Source organism: Engystomops pustulosus, chromosome 1 (genome assembly GCF_040894005.1).
Source record: "Engystomops pustulosus chromosome 1, aEngPut4.maternal, whole genome shotgun sequence".
Taxonomy (NCBI): domain Eukaryota; kingdom Metazoa; phylum Chordata; class Amphibia; order Anura; family Leptodactylidae; genus Engystomops; species Engystomops pustulosus.
Window position 1 is genome coordinate 223743654 of NC_092411.1, and position 15838 is coordinate 223759491.

Here is a 15838-nt window from a genome sequence, read left to right on the forward strand (position 1 = left end):
GTGTTGCAAACCGTACATCATTGTGCTTCATTTGATAGTTCATTTAATATGTCCAAATAGGCCAATTAAATCAAATTTTGACTTCATTTTTACACTTACGACCATGTTATTCTGATGTTTTTGAATAGTAACACTTTTTTATTTTTAGAAGTGTGAGATTTCTGTGGTTTTGATTGCTTCAGAATTCTATGTTAAGCTTAAAATGTAAATTTCCACAAAATTTCAACCAGGTTTAAATAAGTCTTTGCTTCCGGGAACCTTAAACCTGCACTACTGCATGATTTTCCAATTCAATACTGTATGTAAAGCACTGATCTAAAATGACAAACATCACTTTTATCAACATTGCATGTTAAAAAAGAGAGTGGTCATATACTGCTAGTTCGTTGTGGAAAAACGTATGTATGCATTTGATGCCGTTCCAGAAATGAGTTTATTGTAGTAGTTTGCGAACCCTTGGCAATTTAACAATGACAAAAATTTTAATTTGTCCCCATAGTTCCCATAATATCTCTCTATATTAAACATGGGGAACTCCGTCTACGTTGTGCTTTCAGTTTCATTTTATAACGCATTACATCCACAAGTAGAAGAGGTTAATTCATTTACGACTATGGTTTGATTTCATGTTTATACTCTTGGCATACGTTAACAGTAGAATAGGTACTTGCAATGTCATAGTAGTGGCACCTTTTCAACAAACCAGTTTCAAAAATTTTTACCCCGCTACGAGTCAACTGTTAGTGCTGTTATTATAAAGTAGAAATGTCTGGGAGCTACAATATCTGAGCCGTGAAATGGATTAATAACTCAAGCTCAAACAGTTCTGAAGTACATAGCTCATAAAAATCTTCTGTACTTGGTTTAAACTATCACTGCAAAGTTTCAAGGAAGAAAAATCAGCACAAGAACTAAGGGCATCAGGTATTGTATTTCCATGGTCATAAACCAAGTGGAAATAACAATGGCACAATGCCAAGCTTTAGCTGTAAACCATAGAGTCTCCGGAGATGTGAAAATGCACTTGTTGGATTGAAGGATCACCATCTGGCCAGCTAAGAAAGATTCCTTTAGACATGCATAAACGTCAACTGTAATAGGTTGCTGGAACCTCAAAGTCTCAAATCGTAATGATACAACACACAATGTGAGAAGTCAGAAAGATCCCTTGGGGTGTATTTATGAGAGTTGCAAATTGTTCATTTATTTTAGATGAAGTCTGAATCTTGATGTTTGTTGAAGTTTAACATGTTATTTCCTGTATGGTATGGGTCTTGTTGAAGACTATGAGGTTCTACAGCATTATACTTTTTTGTTATGCTGGTTCTGGTGCCCCAGCCCCACATTAAAAAAGTGGCTATGGATACAATAAGGACTGCACACAGATATCACATGTCCGCAATTTTCTGGACACACCTGTCTGAGTGAGCTCTGAGCAGCTCCTTATGAAAATATACCAACCTGCTGGAGGAGATTGTATTGTCTGTCTTTTCTATGCCATCATTACATGACTCACATCAATATCAGAGATTCCTAATTACGTAGTGTAATTGGCGAGCTAGGAAGGCCGGTTCTGAGGTAGAAGAGTATTTTGCTCACCTATTATAAGTCATCAGTTCTCTTCTGTCAAGAGGCTTGAGAGCCGCTGCTGGCCCTCAGGACAGATGATCATATATATATATATATATATTTTTGTGTGCAAAAGCCAACCCTGATCATTTTCCTGAATGTCCGTAAGTGAATATGTTTGGTTAAAATATCAAAGTGGTTGATTTCCTTTAATTTTTTTGTATATATTTTTTTACTTGGTGTGATGTTTTATTAAAAAATAACATTTGAAGCCTAAAATGCAGAAATAAATTTACTGGATTTATAGGTAATAATTAGATGCTTCATGGGTGCCGGGACTAAAGAGTTCTGTGAAAATTTGCAAAGTAGGTCCAATTACCGCTTTTTAGACTAAGAGCTTGCCAGCTCTAAGAGTTCAGAATTTATTCAGAATTAAATAAAGTACTATATTTTTAACTTCCCTTACACACGAGTGCTGGACATCCGCTTTTTCCTCATAAAGAAAACCACACCTCGTTTAGCTACCTTGCAAGGCAGCTCCCTTGACAAAAGGACTAAAGGGTTGAAATGCAACATTATACAGTGTATAACGTTGAGTGTTTTTGCTCCTTTTCTATTTCTATGTTTTGTTGTAAAAGTATATAAATCTTCCTCTGTAACATCAATGGGACAGCTGGATAACTCAGATCATATTATGTTTCTGGTAATGTCGGTGGAATTAGCTGCAAAGCACACAGGTACAATAAATAGCTGCGTTCAAAGCACAGAGCAAACACCACAAAGCAGCTCCTACAGCTCTGATCCATAGGACTCTCTCTCATGGCACAATTAAGTCATCTCATGGCGTTGTAGCCATTTATCAGACACTGTACACAGCCTCGACTATCCGTCACTGTGACACACTGATTTACTAGAAGACCCTGCACATTCAGCTAGTGCTGCCTTTAAATATTAAGAAAAATAGAAGATTTTCATGCTGAAATCTATGGCCAGAAAATAATAAAACACAATACTTAAGCATGCTGAGACTTCTTCATAATTTTAAGAAAAAAATTGGCACTAAGCGGTTTGGAAAGCAGAATGATTTACACAGCTCTATTTTCTTCCATCCTATAAACTGCTTTTAAACTCTGCCTTCTGTCGAACACTAACTACCTTATTTGCAAAAAATGGGACTCGTGCTTAGCTGCTATTGAAATGGGTGGAAGTTATTAGAGCGAACACTTAATGTTGTGTTGAAAATAGACAGACTAAAGTTGGTGTATTTCTCAGATTCTGCTTTTAAACACGGTGGAGAAGAGAAAGAGTTATGGAAACAATGTGCAACATAGAAAAGACTGGTAGAGAGGTTTTCAAATAGACATATATTGTATTTACAATCTATGAAACATAGAGGCTCATTTACTAAGGTTCGCGTTGCTCACTTTCGTCATACTGTGCACCTTTTTTGGGGATTACATGGTTTGCACTGGTATTTTACAGGTGTCTTTGCTGGGATTTTGGAGCACGCAAGCCAAATCCGACTAATTCATACTGTCATGGAATTTAACGTTCAAATTGTGTCGCAAGCCCAAGGACTTAGAGTTCACCATCTTTTTGGTGGTGCATGTGTCGGACCAGAGGGGGAAAGCGACATACTCATGATATCAGAAGCACAATCTTAGTGAATCGCGGCACAGTTCCTTATCTTTGGACAATGCACTTTCGGTGAATTCTAGCAGCTGGATATGTAAATGTACCTCATAGAATTAATAGCAACACACAATATCCAACCCAAGCATCAGCAGAAGTTATTAGCTCCCTATAGCTAAATATGTAGGGGCTGATAGGGATCAATCCTTTACATCCGGGATAAGAGTAAAGAACCCAATAGGATTATGGTCTCCACGTTGTATAAGTGTACTTCCCAGCATTGACACATCTGTTGGATGTGGCTCTGCTTACATCCAGGTCTTAAGATTATTATAGCTTGATAATTTTGTAGTTATACCTAGAGTAACACTGAATGAGTTCATAAAATTAAAATGTAAGATCTCATTCCAAGAGTTTCTCAACATAAATATATATTTCTATTTCTATGTCTTCATTTGTTCCATTTCAATTAAAAAAAGTAAAAGATTCCGTTAACCAAGAAAAGCAAACATATGTATGCAAAACATAAGTGGGGGGGTGAATGGGCCCAAGTGACATACATTGGTACATTAGGTAATTGTGTTGACGAGGTAAGTAAGATAAGGTAACTAAGGTAACTAAGAAGATATTACTTTAAGTTTAGATATACACCATTGTTCTTCAGTGTCACAAACTGCAATTAAAACAGCTAGCTTATTTAATCTGAACCAAACCTAGAACAAACAGTGTAATAATGTGAGCCATGCCAATGTCATTACTGGAAGCAAACACATACTGTAACTAGCAGTTTACAATCTACCACAAAGGGCACCCTGATGATGTTATAACCCATATGTTACATCAAGAAATCATTTATGCAGTTTGTCCAAGTTATCATGATTACAACATAAAAAAACATAGAGGGCTCTTAATGGTGCAGAAAAACATCTATATAGGGGCGCTAAGGAACAAGTAGGACTAAAGTGAGGGACAGAGGACGAAAGAGAGCTATGATATACTTCTGTGTAGTTCAGGGGGTGGGGTGCAAAAATAAAAATAAAAAAAAACCTTAGTGCACATGCAAAACATTTAGGATATAGTTGAAGATTGTAGACAAGAAAGTTTTTTTTAGACAAAACGGCTCTGTGTGTGCTGGATTTTCCCATCTGAACTGAACTCAACATGTTTTACGTTCTGGATGGCACATCCTGAAGTCAAACGGAACTGGTTTCTCAGACCAAACTTTGCTTGTGTACAACTGGCCTTAAAAACACCTTTCATTTTGACATTAGATGGATGCATGTTTCAGGTAAGAGGAATGACTAAATGCAATTGCTGAAGGTATAGCAGATGAGTGCGGTTTCAAGCCATTTGTTCCTCATCAGCGTCTAGTTTTTTACTCTTCACTTGGGAGGAATATGCATCCCGAAACATATCTCATCTACTGTACATTCACTGATTGAATTTATTGACTCTTATGGCCCAATATCAAAATGTGATGCCTTTAACAAATTAAGTGTCTCCAACCACATTCTGGCACCAATATTTGATTGAAGCAAAGCCAAAATATCGCCTGTGGCTGACAATGCAGTAAACAGAAAGGATACAAATACATTGTGGCTAATTAAGAAATCCAGTCCTGCTTGTCTATTTCATCACGTGAAGCTACTTATTTGCCAAGTCTATTTCTACCACCTCCTAAATACTCTCCTGCTCTTCATGACAATCCTGCTCCATTGTTTTAACTTTTTTACAAAAAGATAACTACACAAAGGTGAATTCATGGCACTTATATTGTCAATGAAAGAATATTATGGACATGGGAAAAAATTATACATGTCAGAAGGTTTGTAAGAAGTTTTCTGTGTATTATACTATAGACAGAGTTTATAGAAACAACAATGTGGAGGCAAATCCAAGTTCTGCCTTGAAAGAAGCCCTGTTTGTTTGTTAGTACCTTGACGCACTGTGACAGAGTTGTGAGCCGTGCACTGATACACTTGGAAAGCCATCTCTTCTTATCACATTCCCAGACTGTAAGAGTGATTGACCTGACATGCTTTCCTCATACCCGGTTACACTAATGTGTAGGCTTCTACTCATCACTGGCTTCTGTGTGACAGGATGAGCTGACAGAATGAAGACCATGAGAAGATCACTTACTTGTTTTTCTAATTACCCCCCATTCACGTTAACACTTCCTTGGACACTGATGAGTTTCCACATTCAGGTTTTTTTCATAGTTTTTACAGATATAACCAAGTGTAGGTCATACATTGTGAGAACCTATGAAAGATGGTACATTTTTTTTTATTTTTTCCCCCATCTACTGCTACTTTAGGATTCTAAAACCTTTCATACAGATTAAGGGCATTACAAGGTGGGATGCATACTGAGGGCGCACTCAGATGTATAAGTTTGATTTTGTTTGGGATGCCAAGAATAAAAAAATCTAGACTAGGGAGAGTTTTATCAGAAGTGTCAGAGCGCAAAACTATTCTCGCTGCCCATGTCAGCCAATCTGAGATCAGATTTAATTTTTGCATAGCAGTTTTTAAAGTAAGCCAAGCTCTAATTGGTTGCCTTGAGAAACTTGAACAGTTTTGCTCTCAGGCACTTGTGATAATTCTCCAAGCAAAAAATAAGAATATGAAGCTTCCCATTCAGTTATCATGACTTTAAATTCCTCATTCAGTTATGTTGTCCATCATATTATCGGTTACCTTCACCTTGATTTTTTTCTCTTCCGCTCCCTTTCTAACTATTTTTAGATTTACATCTCTCTCCAATCCTTAAGGTAACCATTGGATTATAACCATTGGATATTGCATGCATTCTATGCCCATATATTTTGTGTTGAGTGTCACTCATATTGCCATAGGCAATATTCTGTAAATAAACTAACCCTGCCAAGTGCCTTTGTCCTTAAGAAAGTTCTTAAGGTTCACTCATAAATACAATTCACTGGATGGATGGATATTTTATTCCTTAAATCTAGAATTCAAATAGTTCAGAGTTTGCACATATATATTTAAGAACTATAGTAAGAGCTCAAGAACTAAATTAAATGGATATGGTTACATATATCAGCAATGAAGCACAAACCAATGTATCCCACAAACCATACTCAAAAATAAGCAAGCCAACATTTTTTTGGACATAGTCAAAATAACTTCTATTACCAGCAGCTTCAACCCATCTCTGTACTAATGCAAATACAACATTAAGTTACATAAAAAAGAGAAATTATAATAAATACACAAGATATGTTTGTAGTTCTACAGACAGGCATTAAAGCATGTTCATATTAGTGCACTGTATGCAAGAAATAATCCATTAAAACACCCAATCATCTATAACCGAAATTATGCCAAGAACAAAGTTTTCCTTCAGAACATTAGCAGTCAAAGAAAATGCTGCTAGGCATATTCATGCATATTTCATATTCCAGAACAACCAACAATATGATGAAAAAATGTAAAAAATGATACATTAAATAACAAAAAAAACATAAATGAGAACCAAACACCAACCAAGGTCTAAACAGTGCAAGCAATTTCTGTTACTGCTCCTGGTCTAGTAAAACTGAAGACGGACATAAAGTTCACAACGTTATAAGAAATCTGTTAGACCAAGTTTCTAGCACACAGACCCATCTTCATACAATGCCGGTTTGCAGACAGGGGGTGGAGTACTTACTGAACGTTTTGCTAACATTGATATAACAGGTTACCAGATTGCTGTGAAGAGGCCCATTTGTACAAGCCATATTTCTTGTAAGGTTATTTGCAGTGTTTAATTTAATCCATCTGTTCCCTTTCTCAGGCTACAGAAAAGCATGAGACGTGCTCCACCGAGCTTTAAAGGCAGCTGCAGTTAACCCCTCTCTGGCTAAGCCCAAGGATACGCTCAAGAAAAGCATCCTCAGGTCAAAGCAACAGCAAAAATTAAGGGCTTGGTTCATCAAAAATGAATGAGGAATATACATTTTTAAAGAGCAGGTTCTCAGTCTCTGTGGCCTTTGAGCATAGACCAAAACAGCATTTGCCAGGCTTGAAAACATCCACTTATCACTTTAAAGTGTAATTAGGGAGCTCGGCAACTAGAAAATGGCACATCCAGTCCACTTACCCCGTCCATTGCTAGCTTTAATGTCATTCTAGAGAGCCCTGAAGTGGATGGAGGCAGACAAGGAGTACGAAATGAAGAAAGTACCAGCGGGATACTCACAGTTTCTTGAGACTTATCCTTGACATCATACACCGTGAGCTTTATTTTAGTTTCTTCGTAGATGGGATACTCCGAGGGAAACGTCACACCAGTCAGAAACAGTGGATCTCTTGTTCCCTGTATAGCACAAGCAGACAGACTGAGCTCAATGAGGTGGCAGCTGCTGGCAGCACAGAAAGCAACTGACAGACAAGCATGCAGACGAGAGGGCGAAGGAGGGAAAATATAAAAGATATTAATATCAAAGAACAGTTCCTGTCCCTCCAATGTCTGGAGTCGGCGGCTTCTCCTGGTGTGTCAGCTGATGCTTTTACTAAAGGAGTGGATGCCCCTCTCTAGAATTAGTGGGCAGTAATAAACTGTTTATTTCCGATGCCAGCCTGTTTTTAAAAGTGCCACACTGCTTTGTGTCTCTTCTGAGGGGACGAGTGCTGTAATTTGTATTAAACAGTCAGAAACTATTCTGATGGAGCCACACCAATGAGGGCGGCTGGAATGAGGGCAGCGTTTGGGGATTACATCCACACAGCCAGACATTCTGCTGACAATCAGATCTATTTCCACAAACCCTGTTTGCAGTCAGGTTCACGTACATATTTAGACTTTTGTTCTTGAAAGTTGGCTTTTATCCATTCACTCCAGTGTATAACACCCAGTTGACCTAAATATCCAATGAGAACATCTGTTTTAAAATACAGCTAATAATGCTCTTGTATCCGTCAGGACGCCTAATTCACCTGGACAGCATTGGTATTTTTAGAAATGACAGGAAAGAACTTCTAGGGGTTTTAGAAAGTAGCCTAAACTGTGCTTTACACAGCGCTGGATAGAAATGAGGGCAGTCACAATTGGGCCTCATGAACACCACCATTTTTTTGTGGACGGTCCTTACAATTGTTTCAATGACTAGAAGACATACCGTATTTTTCGGACTATAAAAGGCACACAAAAAATCCTTTGATTTTCCCAGAAATCAAAGGTGCGCCTTATAATCCAGTGCGCCTTATATATGAACCATACTTACAGATAACAGCTGCCGTGAATTGTGCACAGGTCTGCCACCTGCTGCTCATTCATCCTTATAACCAGGTGCGCCTTATAGTATTAAAAATATGGTACTTATTTCCTTCAAAGGTCTAATACACTGATGACACACCGGCCACACACAAGGGATCACAGGGACCTCTCACATGCTGCTACACAACACTGACTGCAGTGTTTAAGTCATACTATACATTCAATAAAAACAATAGGAAATAAGCAGTGAAAGCATCATAACATTTGCATCTGTATTACAGAGAACAGGGATCTGATAAGAATCAGACAGCAGTTAGATGGTAATCTTCTCATCTTCTGTACTGTATGTGAGTAACATACACAGGATGTGTGGAATTAACATCTCAAGCTTTACAGAAACTTAGAAGCTGTACAGTTGGCTTTTCATTTCCGCTGAAGAGGCTTGTGACTAAAGCTGTTTATACAGGGGTCAGTCTGCTCCTTATTGGACTATATAACAAAAAAAAACTAATTCATGCCAAAAGACTCTTTATTGTAATAAAAAGTAGGGGACACAAATATAAAATCACATAAAATAGAGAACTATAGTACACAGTGAAAAAGGATGATAGATCGATAAATAAATCAATATCTAGAGCTCATATGCAGCAATCTAACACTTGTACATGTATATCATCATAATAGCATGATGGTCAAAATTATAGACAATCATGCACACATTATCATACACATCTACAATCATGTGTAGTGTAGTGTACTCGTGTATAAGCCGAGTTTTTCAGCATAAAAAATGTGCTGAAAAATCTCACCTCGGCTTATACACGCGTCAATAAAAAAAATAAACTTACATACTCACCTTCCGGCGTCTCTGATGCCCAGCGCGGCTCCCGGTGCTCGTGGCAGATCCTCTTCTTTCCTCTCCCCACTGCACCAGCCAGCAGATGCATTTCTGCCGGCTGGTGCAGTGGGGAGAGGAAAGAAGAAGAGCCACAGGAACCGGAACATCGGGGTATTGGGACAGCCCAAAGGTGAGTATGTAAGTTTGTTTTTTTATGTGCTTGCTTTATGTGCGGACTGGCTGGCTGTATACTACATGTGGCTGTCTGGCTATATACTACTGGGGGCTGGCTATATACTGGTAGGCTGTGACCAATACATTTCCCACCCTCAGCTTATACTCGAGTCAATAAGTTTTCTCAGTTTTTGGTGGTAAAATTAGGGGTCTTGGCTTATATTCGAGTATATACGGTATGTATATTTTAAAGCAGGAAAGGGGTCCTATTCAGAAGTCTGCTATGGTGCCCTGCTTCTCCTAGTTACGCCCCTGCAAGTATGAATTATATATAAGTGTGTTCCAAAGTCTTGACCCAAGTGTGTTCCACTGTGGACTATAGTTCCTTATTTTATGTGATTTTATGTTGGTGTCTCCCTTTTTGGATAACAATATAGTATTTTGCAATAAGTAGTTTTGTTCATTGTATAATTTGCAGATTCAGCCAAATCAAATGATATAAATGTATAGCTGGACAATTGTCTATCCTCCTATTGTGCTAATATTTTCCTTATTGGAAATTCTTAATAGAACAATTGCTGCCGTAATGGAAATATATTTATGTGCACACTTAGGCCCAGTTTATCAGGGTTTTCTGGATTCAGAAAAGTTCATCAACATCATAGAGGTGGGGTCTGACATTGAGACCCAGCACCAGCTTGCTGGAAGCTGTATAGTAAACGGAGGCCCAATTCTGGTGTTTTGAAGCTTCGCTTCTGTTCAACGTCCTGATCTATTTCCGCCAATGTCTTCAGCACATCTATGACTGTATCTGCAGACAGGGCCGGTTTTAGCAGCACTGTGTCTTAGTGGTTAGCATTACAGCCTTGCAGCGCTGGGGACCTGGGTTCAAGTCCCCGGGTCCACATCTGCAAAGAGTTTGTATCTTCTCTCCGTGTTTGTGTGGGTTTCCTCCGGGTCCTCCCACACTTCAAAACATACTGGTAAGGTTGATTAGATTGTGAGCCCCATTAGGGACAGAGACCGATTTGGCAAGCTCTGTACAGCGCTGCGCAATCTGTGTGCGCTATAATAAAAAAGGAATTATTAATTATTATTATGGGTGTACCCGTGCTGTACACAAGGCTTTACATAAGGAATCCAACAGGGCTGCATCTAATGAATCCATAGGGTGCTGTATATAAAAGAACCATAAGCAGGCTGTTTGGTATGATAAACTAAGGAACATTTTAGGGAACAAGAGACTGCTTAAGGTTCAGAATTTTTTATGCCTCTATGCGAGTTTACCGCAAAGGGGTCTATGGGCTCTGCCGCCCAGGGGCCTACTGAAACCTGGAGCCGGCCCTGTATGCAGAGATAATCATATAAAAGTTGTGTGAACACTATCAGAGTTTCTCCACTGCATTTCTTCTATCCTATTAATATCTACATATGTATAGCAGGGCTAAGTGTGTTGTCAATCTTCCTGCGACTGCAATATTATTGTGTCATAATAACTCATTAAATATGATAATTCAGTAGATACGGTGGTAGCCATTGTTGTGACAAACTACCAACTTGATTTGGCATCATCTTGCAAACAAATCGTGCTGCACGTGAACATGGAAAGCCTGCTAGATAGGGTATTATTAGACTATAAATGCATGTTTGCTCATGGTGATAGATGCAAACCCCTAATTATTCCATGCTAATAATTACTATGTGGGTGCTCTGTAATTATACGCTAATACATACAGTAACAGGCGGATATTTCCATAATGCAAGTTATACATATAGTATAGTATCTGTACCCTATAATGGAGTATTTTGCAGAGTTGTGTAGTTTAGTGCTGACATCCAGAGGGCAAGCAGTCAGGAAATGGAGTAGAACAGGAAAGTCTTTATACCCAGATTGTTCTGCTACATTACAGCTAATGCCAGTGAAGTGATGGGAAGCATCCCGAGTACGGCCATTAGCCTGGTTTAGCAAACCTGTCAACTCCCACTGCTTATTTGTGAATCTCGCTGGTTTTAAGTCAGGATGTGATTTCTCGCATGAGTGCCACCCTAGACTTTATAGCTTTTCCCTTTCTTAGCCTTTGTATATGGAATTTCTGGGATCAGCACATGTAGCAGTTTGATAAATAGTCTCTAAACAAACCCTCTATCCAGCCATGGAGACTTGCTACAGAAAAATAAGATAAACTCCAGACTGGTTTCATCAACTTGGCATATCACAGCATCTCACAATAAAAAAAAAGAGCGAAAGAAGAGACAAACAAACCGAGCCTAGGAACAGAGGCAGACAGTGTCAAGTGCATCACAACAACCTTCTTGGGATGCTTAAAGGGTTATAAAATCACTGCAGTGTACAAATGCTATTGGTACTGAAGAGGTTTGATGGGAGAGAAATCTGGGTCATTCCTCAAGTAGAAAATGAACGTCTACATTTTTTGCTAGCAAAACACTCCAGACAGTAAGAGCTAAAGCACTGAGATCTGTAACAGGCTGTTTAAACCATTCACTTGCAGAATAGCTAAAGGTTCAGATGCTGCCAACCAGATTAGCAGTCAGCTGGAAATCTGCGTCTATAGGAAGCACGCTGGAGCGATTCATCCCAGGCTGCATGCCTTAGGAACTGCAAATGTGTCTCACAAAGTAATTCTACAGCAAAGCAAACTGGTTTACACGCCATGTATCCTGTGCTCTTCTAAACTTACAGGAGGTGCCATGACTAATGTAAACAGTGCCCTTCCTGGCTGCCACTACTGTTTCCTTGTTCCCTCCTCTTCCCAGATTACCATGAGGACAGCTATGTGATATCCCTAGCCCACTCCAGGCATATACGTACCCTTGCCTTCAACCGTAAACACATTCTGGAAAAAAAGGTCGGATCTAAGAAATCCTGCTTCAATAAGCTGGGATATTCCTGCAGCAGGCATGGAAGGAACTGTCAGCTGTTACCATGTAGCAGGGAAATATGCTCATCATGAATATACACGCTACTTGCTGGCAGAAATCCCCAACATACTTCTCCGCAGAGTCACCCCGCACAAATTTGTTGGAACCTGTCTGAGCAGTATGCAATATGATACAAGGAAAAATGCTCACCTCTACTACTTCTGTGTTAGCATATCTGGTTAAAGTCTGCTCTGCTGGATGTGCCACCGAGATCTGCACAAATGTGTTCAGCTTTCCATCACGGGCTGCGGTCAGTAAATCCTTGCATGCTACAGGAAGACAAAAAAAAAGGAAAAACAAATATAAATAGACTTTAAAAGTGCTAGGTTAATGTGCCAGTGGGCGAGAGAGACAGACTTAGCATAGCTGTGAATTACATCTCTGGAGACGCAGCTGATTTAGCAGAGGAAGTCCCTTGGAGTTACCTTTGCAGACATAGGAAGTCACATGTTAGAGCTGAGAATTCATTTCCACAAGCAGCTCCTGTAAGACTTCCCAGCCAGAGGCACAGCACTGGAGCATAATAGCAGGCTAATCCGAGGACAAATACACAAGCTGTAGTAAGAGAATAAGCACATCAGCTCTGACCTTAAAACCCAAGCAACGTCACTCAATGTGGTCACAGAGCCTGCGAGGAAGCGCTCAGTAAAGAGGTTACTGATTAACCGGCTGGAACACAGCACACATGCTCCCACTGCCTTGTGAAGTTTCAGTTTTGCTTTTTGGGATTACATACATATAAATATGTGTACATATACATGTAAATATACACAACACACGCTGTTATTGTCTCAAGAAGTTTTATATTTGAAATAATATATCTATAATCTTTATATTTTAAACCATGTACAGGCGGTCCCCTACTTAAGAACATCCGACTTACAGACGACCCCTAGTTACAAACAGACCTCTGGATATTGGTAATTTACTGTACTTTAGCCGCAGGCTGTAATGATCACCTGAAACAATTATCAAAGGTGTCTGCAATTAAGCTTTATTGTTAATCCAACATTTTAACATCCAATTGCCACAGAGATCCAAAAATTTCTGGCTGGGGTTACAATGATAAAATATACAGTTCCGACTTACATACAAACTCAACTTAAGAACAAACCTATAGAACCCATCTTTTACGTAACCCAGGGACTGCCTGTATATACATTCACAGACAGAGCTGGTGGCAAATATCGGCAGCTTTAACGTGAAACTAAACGGAACGGACAAGACGCGGCTGGCAGCATCAATGAAGTACTGTAATTGTTCCTATAATTTATTACTTCATCATTATTTAGTATCAGTTTTATGTACGGTTAACATGAAACCGTTTCTAAATAATAATCTAAATAATACTTCATTGATGCAGCTGGACGCATCTCAGCCATGTCACGGCCGCATCCTGTCTGTTCCGTTTAGTTGCACCCTTACGGCTCCTGCAAAGATATTCACCAAGCTGTCCTAGCAGGCCAGTGATCTTCCATAAAGTTGGATTCCCACACAACATTCCAGCAGCATATGAGCCACTGAGGACATAAAAAGCAGATAGTGGGGGTCATTTACTAAGGGCCCGAATCGCGTTTTCCCGACGAATAACCCAAATATTTCCGATTTGCGCTGATTTTTTCTGAATTGCGATCAGATTGGGGCACATCGATCAGATTGGGGCACATCGGCGCCGGCATGCACGCGACGGAAATCAGGGGCGTGGCTGTAATCCAGACGGATTCGGAAAAACCGCCACATTTTATAAAAAAAGTGTGGCTCGACACGCGCTTACCTTCACCCACGATAGGACGGTAAACTTCAGTGCACTCCGATGGTCTTCAGCGCAGCAGCGACACCTGGTGGACGTCGGAGGTACTGCCTTGGTGAATCCCGGCCGGACCCGAATCCACCGCAGAGAACGCGCCGCTGGATCGCGAATGGACCGGGTAAGTAAATCTGTCCCAGTCTGTCATTGGAAGGTAGCAGCAAAGTGCAAAAGATTCAACCAAATGTCATGTACAAGCTATAGAAAGTAAAATCTCACTCTATTTCATCTAAAATCTTCACTAAATTCAAGTGAAAATGAGCAGAGAAGAGTCATATTATCCTAAGATAAGTTCAGACCACAGTGGGAAGCGTCAATTTTTACAAGTTTTTCCTGCAAGAGTTTCCATGAACTAGCAGGTGAAAGATGATTTTTTTATACTACAAAAAAAATGCATTGTTGTATAGCACTCGGAATGAACTCTGAATGAACAATGAAAAACTGACTTTTTGTGAGAAAGTCACACAATTTTTAACAAGCGTCCTAAAGTTGTGGGCAAGAGGCCTAAAAGATGAGAATATCATCTTTTATATCACATCAGGTTTGTGGGTCTGTGAGCTACTGAGCCGGATATATAGATAGTTAAAAGAGGTATTCCCACGAAGATATACTCAGGATAACAACATTGGGCATTCACTAAGGTCGTGCGCCCGATGTCCAGCAGGTGTCGCTGCTGCGCCGAGGTCCGCCGGAGTTCACCAGCTTCTTCCTGTTGCATGTAAGTGTGTGTCAAGCGACACTTTTTTTTTTAAATAGCATGATTTTTCCAAATCCGTCGGGTTTTCCGATGGTCCCGCCCCCGATTTCTATCACTTGCAAGCCTGCGCGGATGCGGCACAATCCGATCCCGCAAAACTGTGCAATTCGGAAATAACCTCGAAAACCCGTCAGAATTGCGGCGTTCGGGCCCTTAGTCAATGAGCCCCATTGAATTAAAATTTGTGCACAGAAATACAGAATTTCACAGATATAATTCTAATCTGTCTCCATCCGTCCTGATGTATGCAATTTCGGTTGCCCCGAGATCCAACCATAAATCTTATGGTTTTTATGGTTTGGCAGGACAGAGTCTTCTCATGAATTGCTTCTCCTGTCTGCTTGAGTGACGAGTTGTTCCCAAACAGGCCGGAACTAAGAGCCGCCACTTTTGTGACGGTAGTCGGCTCCCGTCAGTGAGCCAATAGCTCACTTAACCCCACCCCTAAGCAGTTTACCCCACTCCCTTTAACCCGATAAAATTGGGTAAAAGTGGAGTGAAGTGGTGTGACTAGCTGGACTGAGGATCTCTATTTTATATTTAATAGGGAGCCGTTCCAGAGCATGAAGAGCCAGCTCTTCTTAGTGAGCGGAGCCCAATGCCAATGTTTGTTATAGGTCAGATGTAGCAGAGCTGAAGTGTGTCATCTCATGGATCCAATCATCTCTCCTCTCATTTTTCATCTCTCTTTTTCTATGTGCCAGATACTAGTAGAATGTTCAGAAAATAAATAACAGTGTAGATAAACCTGTACCCTGCTCACACTGGAATTTTACACTGACCATCAATAAGTGATATGAGCTAAAGCAGCAATAAAACTGAGTAAAATTGCAAAATAAGGGGTTAGAATGAGCTTTATTGTGTTAACATAAATAGGGGATTAAAATTTGAGAAA

General features: G+C 39.8%; 1 protein-coding gene across 8 annotated transcripts in view; it reads right to left on the bottom strand.

Moving 5' to 3' along the window:
• Window positions 1–15838, bottom strand: part of INPP4B (inositol polyphosphate-4-phosphatase type II B) — a 366270-nt gene that overhangs the window by 245953 nt on the left and 104479 nt on the right. For 6 of the 8 annotated variants that reach the window (XM_072119662.1, XM_072119688.1, XM_072119643.1 and 3 more), the window contains 2 exons: window positions 12530–12648; window positions 7411–7527 (listed from right to left, as the gene is read on the bottom strand). In XM_072119662.1, coding sequence (XP_071975763.1) covers window positions 7411–7527; window positions 12530–12648 — 236 coding nt within the window. Of the gene's footprint in view, window positions 1–7410; window positions 7528–12269; window positions 12402–12529; window positions 12649–15838 lie in introns of those variants that run through there. The other 2 variants (XM_072119701.1, XM_072119694.1) reach the window with 1 other exon arrangement.